Genomic DNA, 11399 nt, shown 5'->3' with positions numbered 1-11399 from the left:
TCGTAACTACAACAGACGAAGTTGGTATTCAAGAGTAACTACAACAGACGAAGTTGGTATTCTCGTAACTACAACAGACGAAGTTAGTATTCAAGAGTAACTACAACAGACGAAGTTAGTATTCAAGAGTAACTACACCAGACGAAGTTAGTATTCAAGAGTAACTACATCAGACGAAGCTAGTATTCAAGAGTAACTACATCAGACGAAGCTAGTATTCAAGAGTAGCTACAACAGACGAAGTTAATATTCTTGTAAGTACAACAGATCAAGTTAGTATTCTTGTTACAAAACCGTGGAGTGGAACTTTTTTGTTTCGTGTTATGTTACTTTTATCCAGTCAGTTAACGACTGTTAACTTTTATCCAGTAAGTGAATGAAGGTTTGTATTAAACTAGCAAATAAAAATAACTCGTAACCTAGCAGACATTTTTACTATTTTTGCACGACCTAACACTTAAAGATTGTTGAAATTTTGAGCTAAGAATGTGTGTATGTTTTCTTACAGCAAAGCCACATCAGGCTACCTTCAATGTTCACTCATGGGAATCGAACCCCTAATTCTATCGTTGTAAATTTAAAGACGTGCCACATTCCACCGAAGGACTCGAACAAAGAATCCAAAGAACTTTATGCGCTGAACGATTCAAATTGATGGAAAGTACATAACTTTTGATATGCTGGAATCTTCCCAACAATTAAATAACAGTTCATTTTTAAACCCTCTGGATTAGAACGTAGCTTTAAAAGACTTGCTACCAATAAGATGACATTTGTGTCCTGATTCTTGGTACCAAACCACGTTATTTCAGGTTCCTACCTGACAAGAGAGAATTATGAAATAAACTTCACGCGCAAACTGGAAACCTACACATCTAGTACGTCATAGTTTTATCAACAGACGAGTAAAAGGCCAATATATTTGAGCGTCTCATATCGCTGTGTTATACATGTAACGTTTCCACGACATATTCCATTTCTGTAAACAGAGACCGACTCAGTCAGATTTCTGCAATCCAAACTGATAAACAGTTTTAATCTGCATCCGTTTTACCATAACACAAAACAAACACGATTGCCGCTCTTGACCACCACTGAAAGTTACTAGTTACAAATTTCACCGCTACGATGCGTGTTTGTATGTGTGTATATGGGGGGCGGCACAGTTTTTTAGTTCACCGCCCCCTCTACAAGTCTTTCAAGGTTGTTATCTACAGATGAACAGTCGGAAGAAAAATCTCACGAACTAGACGATGATAAACACAAAGAGGCCATTTGGATAAGAAACAGAAGGTTAACCATGGATAGATAAAAAGGGTGATCAAGGAAATAGGCTTAAGGCGGGTTCTTACCTAAGCCTAAATCTAGAATGAAAATAAGTGACGTCATCATGCACTAGGTTTACGATCTAAATTTGCTGTGAGACAAGAAAAGCAAAGGTTGACAAAACAACTGTGAGTTTCCTGTTTGTTATTAGTACCAGACCGTAACTGTGGTTCCTTATTATGTTACAACTATATGTACTGGGAGCATATGGAAAGTGGTTTTTTTAAACAAGCTGAACTTAAAAAAATAAAAAACAAACATTATTAACTTCACAATCGCTGTGTTGTGTATTCTTACCATACGTGGCTAGTGAAAGGAAACTACTGGATACGTGGGTATCAGTATCAAATCATTACTGACAACTTTCACTAACGTGATAAAAATTACTGCAGGTCGTAGAATTAATGAAACACTGTAGGATAAAGTATACTTCAGTTCTGCATCATTCTGTTTCACACTCTCGGATAAAGTATACTTCAGTTCTACATCATTCTGTTTCACACTCTCGGATAAAGTATACTTCAGTTCTGCATCATTCTGTTTCACACTCTCGGATAAAGTATACTTCAGTTCTACATCATTCTGTTTCACACTCTCGGATAAAGTATACTTCAGTTCTACATCATTCTGTTTCACACTCTCGGATAAAGTATACTTCAGTTCTGCATCATTCTGTTTCACACTCTCGGATAAAGTATACTTCAGTTCTACATCATTCTGTTTCACACTCTCGGATAAAGTATACTTCAGTTCTACATCATTCTGTTTCACACTCTCGGATAAAGTGTACTTGAACTCTAAAATAGTTTTCACTAGCGAGTAATAGGATTGGTCACCATAGTATGACTATTCAAACGTTGAAAGGTCGAGCATGTTCGTTACTGGTTTGGATCCTGCACGTCTTTGAAAACCAGGGGTTTATGAGGAAAATAAATAACGAAACATCTCTGTTTAAAATATTATATTTATCTCACAACTGCTAGCCTGAGGTAAAAGCTAGCTTTGCCTGTACTTGAAACTAGAATTGACTAAGCTATAAAATTGTGGCAAAATAAATACATTTGAGAAGACTTTTAACATACATATATCACTGAAATGAAGTGTTACAACTTGACGATTATTAGAGAAGAAACATTTATTATTCTGAGAAGTAAGACAGGCGCAAAGCGAGGATTTGAAAACATGTATTGTTTTGAGAAGTAAGACAGGCCCAAAGCGAGGATTGAAAACATGTATTGTTCTGAGAAGTAAGACAGGCGCAAAGCGAGGATTTGAAAACATGTATTGTTCTGAGAAGCAAGACAAGCGCAAAGCGAGGATTTGAAAACATGTATTGTTCTGAGAAGTAGGGCAGGCGCAAAGCGAGGATTTGAAAACATGTATTGTTCTGAGAAGTAAGACAGGCCCAAAGCGAAGATTGAAAACATGTATTGTTCTGAGAAGTAAGACAGGCGCAAAGCGAGAATTTGAAAACATGTATTGTTCTGAGAAGTAAGACAGGCGCAAAGCGAGAATTTGAAAACATGTATTCTTCTGAGAAGTAAGACAGGCGCAAAGCGAGAATTTGAAAACATGTATTCTTCTGAGAAGTAAGACAGGCGCAAAGCAAGGATTTGAAAACATGTATTGTTCTGAGAAGTAAGGCAGGCGCAAAGCGAGGATTTGAAAACATGTATTGTTCTGAGAAGCAAGACAGACCCAAAGCGAGGATTGAAAACATGTATTGTTCTGAGAAGTAAGACAGGCACAAAGCAAGGATTTGAAAACATGTATTGTTCTGAGAAGTAGGGCAGGCGCAAAGCGAGGATTTGAAAACATGTATTGTTCTGAGAAGTAAGACAGGCCCAAAGCGAGGATTTGAAAACATGTATTGTTCTGAGAAGTAAAATAGGCGCAAAGCGAGGATTTTAAAACATGTATTGTTCTGAGAAGTAAGGCAGGCGCAAAGCGAGGATTTGAAAACATGTATTGTTCTGAGAAGTAAGGCAGGCGCAAAGCGAGAATTTGAAAACATGTGTTGTTCTGAGAAGTAAGACAGGCGCAAAGCGAGAATTTGAAAAGGTGTTGTTCTGAGAAGTAAGACAGGCGCAAAGCGAGGATTTGAAAACATGTATTGTTCTAAGAAGTAAGACAGGCGCAAAACGAGGATTTGAAAACATGTATTGTTCTGAGAAGTAAGGCAGGCGCAAAGCGAGGATTTGAAAAATGTATTGTTCTGAGAAGTAAGACAGGCGCAAAGCGAGGATTTGAAAACATGTATTGTTCTGAGAAGTAAGACAGACGCAAAGCGAGGATTTAAAAACATGTATTGTTCTGAAAAGTAAGACAGACGCAAAGCGAGGATTTGAAAACATGTATTGTTCTGAGAAGTAAGACAGACGCAAAGCGAGGATTTGAAAACATGTATTGTTCTGAGAAGTAAGACAGGCGCAAAGCGAGGATTTGAAAACATGTATTGTTCTGAGAAGTAAGACAGGCGCAAAGCGAGGATTTGAAAACATGTATTGTTCTGAGAAGTAAGACAGGCGCAAAGCGAGGATTTGAAAACATGTATTGTTCTGAGAAGTAAGACAGGCGCAAAACGAGGATTTGAAAACATGTATTGTTCTAAGAAGTAAGACAGGCGCAAAACGAGGATTTGAAAACATGTATTGTTCTGAGAAGTAAGGCAGGCGCAAAGCGAGGATTTGAAAACATGTATTGTTCTGAGAAGTAAGACAGGCGCAAAGCGAGGATTTGAAAACATGTATTGTTCTGAGAAGTAAGACAGACGCAAAGCGAGGATTTGAAAACATGTATTGTTCTGAGAAGTAAGACAGATGCAAAGCGAGGATTTGAAAACATGTATTGTTCTGAGAAGTAAGACAGGCGCGAAGCGAGGATTTGAAAACATGTATTGTTCTGAGAAGTAAGACAGACGCAAAGCGAGGATTTGAAAACATGTATTGTTCTGAGAAGTAAGACAGGCGCAAAGCGAGGATTTGAAAACATGTATTGTTCTGAGAAGTAAGACAGGCGCAAAGCGAGGATTTGAAAACATGTATTGTTCTGAGAAGTAAGACAGGCGCAAAGCGAGGATTTGAAAACATGTATTGTTCTGAGAAGTAAGACAGGCGCAAAGCGAGGATTTGAAAACATGTATTGTTCTAAGAAGTAAGACAGGCGCAAAACGAGGATTTGAAAACATGTATTGTTCTGAGAAGTAAGGCAGGCGCAAAGCGAGGATTTGAAAACATGTATTGTTCTGAGAAGTAAGACAGGCGCAAAGCGAGGATTTGAAAACATGTATTGTTCTGAGAAGTAAGACAGACGCAAAGCGAGGATTTGAAAACATGTATTGTTCTGAGAAGTAAGACAGACGCAAAGCGAGGATTTGAAAACATGTATTGTTCTGAAAAGTAAGACAGACGCAAAGCGAGGATTTGAAAACATGTATTGTTCTGAGAAGTAAGACAGATGCAAAGCGAGGATTTGAAAACATGTATTGTTCTGAGAAGTAAGACAGGCGCGAAGCGAGGATTTGAAAACATGTATTGTTCTGAGAAGTAAGACAGGCGCAAAGCGAGGATTTGACACAAATTGAAACATCGTGTCCAAACCCCTCCAGGCGAATAAAGTTCGAGCACATGGTAATAAATGTGTGAAAACTGTTCGTACTTATCATAGGTAATACTATGTCCTGCTATGTCTCTCAAGTTTCCTTTTAAAGTTAGAGGAGGAAATGTAGCCTAGTCAATGAGAACTAAATTGTTTTTTTTTAATATCTACTCACGTATTCTGACATCGCGTGTATATAATTTCTGGCAATTAATAAGGATACGTTATGAGGGGTGGTTAGGATAGGTGATAAAGATATATTATAAGGTTTTGTGAATCTATCCGAGGAAAACAAAAGAAAAAGAACATCCCTGCTACGTTTTATCTGTTACTTACGTTGATGAAAGAGCGACATTTAACAAGCTCATAAAATAAGATAAACAGAAGTAAAAACAATTAGATCATAATAAACTTCCAAACACTCAAGTAGCGGATTACAAACACCACTGAAAGACCGGTAAATACAGTTAGACCTAATACACACTGCTGGCTAAAATCTTAAGGCCAATGAACATAAAAAAAAATATGCATTTTGCGTTGTTAGACTCAACCACTTATTTGAGTAGAGCTTCGAAAGATGAAAATAAGAAAAGGGAAAATAAAAATAAAAAAACATTTTAACATTTAATAGGGAAAATGTAAACACTATAAAATTCGCCTAAATACTAGCTGGTCAAAAGTTTAATACCATACCAAAAAGAAGTCCTAAACAGGGTAGGAAATGCCCAACAAGGTGTCTCAGTAGTGAGTTGCACGGCCGTCATTGCGAATAACTTCAAACATTCGCTTTGGCATGGTCGATATAAGTGTTTGCAGAAGGCTGGCTGGAATATTATTCCGAGTGGTGAAGATGGCTTCACGAAGATCATGCACTGTTTGGAACTGACGTCCATTTCCATAGACTTCACTTGGCATTCACCCCCAAAACATTTTCAATGGGGTTCATTTCGGGGGAACACGCTGAATGGCCCAAAAGAATCACGTTAATCGCCATGAAAAAGTCCTTTGTCCTGCGGGCATTGTAGATTGCAGCATTGTCCTGTTGAAAAATCCAGTCATTTCCACACAAATGAGGGCCTTCAGTCAATAAGGATGCTCTCTCCAACATGCCAATGTAGCCAGCTGTTGTTTGACACCCCTGTATAACCTGAAGCTCCATTGTTCCATGGAAGGAGAAAGCACCCCAGATCATGATGGAACCTCCTCCACTGTGTCGTGTAAAAAATGTCTCCGGTGGGATATCCTTATCATGCCAGTAACGTTGGAAGCCATCTGGACTATCCAGATTAATTGAATTCTCATCAGAGAACAAAACCTTCATCCACTTTTCAACGTCCCATGTTTGGTGCTTCTCAGCAAAGTTTAACTGAGCTGTTTCCTAGTGTGGAAGGAGGAGTGGCCTTTGAAGACGTTTACAGTTTTTTAAAACCTTTTTCTTGTAGATGCCGTCTTATTGCTCTTGAACTGCATTCTGCGTTCGTAAGGGCCTTAATCTGGTTCGACGATCGACTGGTATCTTGCCGGACAACCCGTAGAATCCTTCTGCTCAACGCCGGCGAAATTTTTTTGTGGGCCGACCACTTGAAATTCTGTTCCGTATCCTTCAGGATCTTTTAAGAAATTTGCAACAGTAGTTTTACTACGCCCAATCTCACCAGCGATGACACGTTGAGAGAAACCTTGGTTTTGCAGCTCGACAATTCTGCCACGATCACTCTGTCAACTTTTTTAGCCTTTGCCATGTTTTTACCCAATGTAACTCAGGAGGTGTCAGTGGGAGATGTTGACAACGCTAATGATCGAACACAAATGACTAAATTTCGTTACGTGATTACCGATTAACGCTTCATTTCAGTGATGGTCTTAAACTTATGACCAGCTAGTATTTAGGCTAATTTCATTGTGTTCACATTTTACCTATTAAATGCTAAAAAAGTTTTTTATTTTTATTTTCCCTTTTCTTATTTTCATCTTTCGAAGCTGTACTCAAATAAGTGGTTGAGTCTAACAACGCAAAATGTATATTTTTTCTTTATGTTCATTGGCTTTGATATTTTAGCCAGCAGTGTATAGGTAAAACGGCTGGTTTGGGTTGAGAAAAAATTTTATGTAGAGAAGCGAACAATGTTTCGACCTTCTTCGGTCATCGTCAAGTTCACAAAGAAAGAAAGAGGTAATTGACCGATAGCTGACCACATGTTTGAAGGGGTTGTGTAATTGAGTATAGGAATGTAGATGGCGTGCTTAGATGTTTGATTATATTTATTAATATAGGTATAAAGGTGTTCCTTTATATTGGTTTATTTTGGGCTTGAGTTGTTGTACAAGTCAGACTACTTTAACTGGCAACCCTCATAAAATTCACCACGATGAAGACAAACTTCATGTTCAACAACCACAACTATATAAAAACAAATGGCCTAAACATGGGCAACCCAGTATCACCAGTTCTGGCCAATAATTTTATGACACAAGTTGAAACACAAGCAATTGACACAGCATTACATCCACCACTATACTGGTACAGATATGCAAACGACACGATTGCGGGATTCACATCTACAGAACACACACTTAATTTTTTCAATCACATTAACTCTGTACATCCCAACATTAACTTCACATCTGAACAGGAAGAAAGCAATCAAATATCATTTCTTAACCTCAAAATTACAAGAACCGATACACAATTTAAAACAGAAATCCACCGAAAAATCACCCATACTGGACTATACATTCCTTGGGACTCAGCACATGAAACAAAACAAAAACTCAACATACTAAGAAACCAAATAAACACAGCCATAAAACTATGCTCATCAGATAAAATTAACGATGAATTAGACAAAATAAAACAATACTTCATCAACATCAATAAGTTTTCTCCACAAACCGTAGAAAACATTATACGCACACACCTAGACAGAAAGCAAAATCAGCCAACTAAAGTAAATATATCTCACGAATCAAAAACTCACGAAACAATATACTGCTGCATACCATATATTCCCGACATCAGCAGACAAATAACCAACATTTGGCAAAAACTAGTAACAAAATATGAATTCCAGTTATTATCAAATTTACTCAAAAACCAGGCACAAAACTAAGGTCTATACTATGTAAAAACTACACTGACAAACACCACACCAACATTATTTATAAAATACAATGTGATAACTGCCACGACTTCTATATTGGAGAAACAAGTAGAAAAATGGAAACCAGATTCAAAGAACATAAAAAGTCACCTTCACACGTTTTCGAACACTGCTAATCAAATAAACACAACATAACCATAAAAAAACACCCAAATACTAAATAAAGAAACAAACATAAACAAACGCAAAATTAAAGAAGCCTTACTTATACAACAACTCAAGCTCAAAATAAACCAATACAAAAGAACGCCTTTATACCTATATTAATAAATATAATCAAACATCTAAGCACGCAATCTACATTCCTACACTCAATTACACAACCCCATTCAAACATGTGGTCAGCTATTGGTCAGTTACCTCCTTCTTTCTTTGCGAACCTGACGATGACGGAAGAAGGTCGAAACGTTGTTCGCTCCTCTACATAAAAGTTTTCTCAACCCAAACGAGCCGTTTTTACATACATATTTTTCTTTTCTACTTCCCTGCAAACATGTTTGTTACTTAATTAGCTGCTGATCAAGCAAGATATTCTGAAACACCAGCTCATATTTGAAATACTATTTTACAAAAGTTTCTTGGAATGTTTCTTTTCTAACCTGGATTGTATTGACAAAACCTCATCACACATTAAGTGTAAATCCGCAACGAAAACTACAGAACTACAGTCGTTCCATTAAACAACGCAATATTTAAAAGACGAGTTGTTTTTATTTACCTGAGCCTGTTCAAGGTATCTCTCTAACTCCCTGTAGGAGTCGCTTACGGGTTGGTCAGATGCCATGACAGATCCGAAATGTCCATCCGTGGTCAACTGTTGTACACGATAACGATATTGCTGGTCCAACGAGGAACTTTGTTGCTCTCGTGGGGTCTGTAACAAGAAGAAATGTTTTGTGAGTGCAGCTAGAGAGAAAGTCGAGCAACAAGTTACATGTTGGTGACTGACATGTGAGACCCTAACGACGTAACTAGGAGTTAAGTATACTTAACTCGTGGGGGTAACATTGCCCGGAGCGCCTTTTCAGTCAGCTTTATTTTAGTCTTGAAATGATGATTTAACGGATTTTTAAAACAATATTTACTCTGAAAATAGAGAACTTTAACAAATCTTGAAATCACACTGTTTTCTTTGTTTTGCGTTTGTTGCCCACAGTCTTCTCAAGTCCTTTGTCTTCAATAAAGTAACATTAGGCTAAACTTAATTAAGAAGTAACCACAGCTAAGTTTTAAACACCCTACATATTACTAACGATGTCAACAGACCCTCTGATCCTCATCGAGTTGGTCTACACAAACAACCGACTAAAGAACACATGTCTGTTCTTAGTTTTACTTTCACACGTTGGGCTCTGAACGCCAGATGTTGAGGTCAGATTAGTTTATATTTAAATCTCTGATGTAACGACAACTCTCAAAGTGGGAATAACTAGTTAACTACGTAATGTAACTGTATATACGTACTCTAAAGTAAGTTAATATAAATTATTTAAATGTGGTACTAGTATTATAGTTTGTTTGTTTTTAATTTCGCGCAAAGTTACAGGAGGGCTATCTGCGCTAGCCGTCCCTAATTAAGCAGTGCAAGATTAGAGGGAAGGCAGCTAGTCATCACAACCCACCGCCAACTCTTGGACTACTCTTTCACCAACGAATAATGGGATTAGCCGTTACATTATAACGCCCCCACGGCTGAAAGGGCGAACATGTTTGGCACGACGGGGATGCGAACCCGCGACCCTCAGATTACGAGTCGCACGCCTTAAAACGATTGGCCATACCGGGCCTACACTAAATAGTGTTCATCTAATGAAAACGGTATAGTGTCACGTGATATTCCTACTTTATGCACCGTTCCCTACATTGAATTTGAGTGTCTTATTATAGACACTGTTTTTACCACATATATTTATCAGACCTGACCTTAACCCGTCTTATTATAGACACTGTTTTCACCACATATATTTATCAGACCTGACCTTAACCCGTCTTATTATAGACACCGTTTTCACCACATATATTTATCAGACCTGACCTTAACCCGTCTTATTATAGACACCGTTTTCACCACATATATTTATCAGACCTGACCTTAACCCGTCTTATTATAGACACCGTTTTCACCACATATATTTATCAGACCTGACCTTAACCCGTCTTATTATAGACACTGTTTTCACCACATGTATTTATCAGAACTGACCTTAACCCGTCTTATTATGGACACTGTTTTCACCACATGTATTATTCAGAACTGACCTTAACCCGTCTTATTATGGACACTGTTTTCACCACATGTATTTATCAGAACTGACCTTAACCCGTCTTATTATGGACACTGTTTTCACCACATGTATTTATCAGAACTGACCTTAACCCGTCTTATTATGGACACTGTTTTCACCACATGTATTTATCAGAACTGACCTTAACCCGTCTTATTATAGACACCGTTTTCACCACATATATTTGTAAGACCTGACCTTAACCCGTCTTATTATAGACACCGTTTTCACCACATATATTTGTAAGACCTGACCTTAACCCGTCTAATTATAGACACTGTTTTCACCACATATATGTATCAGAACTGACCTTAACCCGTCTTATTATAGACACCGTTTTCACCACATATATTTGTCAGACCTAACCTTAACCCGTCTTTTCATAGACACTGTTTCCACCACATATATTTATCATTCCTGACCTTAAACCATGGCCAGCTATGGCCAGGTGGTTAAGGCACTCGATTTGTAATATGAGGGTCGCGGGCTCGAATCCCCGTCACATTAAACATACTTGCTCTTTCAGCCGTGGAAGCGTTATTATGTGAAGTTCAATCCCATTGTTCGTTGGTAAAAGAGTAACCCAAGAGCTAGTGGTGAGTGGTGATGACTAGCTGCCTTCTCTGTAGTCTTACACTGCTAAATTAAGGACGGCTAGCGCAGATAGCCCTCGTGTAACTTTGCGCGAAGTTCAAAATAAACCTTTATCCACGTGTAGTTTGCACGTGATGTCTTTAGTTAAGACTGTATAACACAATATTGTTCTTATTTCAAGCTTATACAACCCAATGGTGTCGGGCGTAGTATGGTTGGTAATGTGCCTAGATTTTAAATCCGAGAGCTATAGGTGTGATGGTCAAATTCCATTGTTTGATCAGAAAAGAGTAGCCACGAGTTGGATGGTGTCGACTAGCTTTATAAACGAGTCCACAAGAGAATGTAGTCCAGAAGAATATACAAACGTATTATGTAGACTGTGTCTTTAACGGGAATTTTGTGATATTGTTGTAGATTAATATATTATGTTGTT

The 11399-nt window shown here is 38.0% G+C and overlaps 1 protein-coding gene across 2 annotated transcripts in view; it reads right to left on the bottom strand.

Annotated features, from left to right (window-relative positions):
* LOC143251883 (uncharacterized) overlaps window positions 1–11399 on the bottom strand; it is a 68265-nt gene that overhangs the window by 24534 nt on the left and 32332 nt on the right. For both annotated transcript variants that reach the window (XM_076503206.1, XM_076503207.1), the window contains exon 2: window positions 8803–8958. In XM_076503206.1, the coding sequence (XP_076359321.1) occupies window positions 8803–8868 (66 nt within the window). In that variant the 5' untranslated portion in view covers window positions 8869–8958. The remainder of the gene's footprint in view (window positions 1–8802; window positions 8959–11399) is intronic.

The sequence above is a fragment of the Tachypleus tridentatus genome, chromosome 6 (assembly GCF_004210375.1).
Source record: "Tachypleus tridentatus isolate NWPU-2018 chromosome 6, ASM421037v1, whole genome shotgun sequence".
Classification (NCBI taxonomy): Eukaryota; Metazoa; Arthropoda; class Merostomata; order Xiphosura; family Limulidae; genus Tachypleus; species Tachypleus tridentatus.
This window is presented reverse-complemented; position numbering and strand designations above follow the sequence as displayed.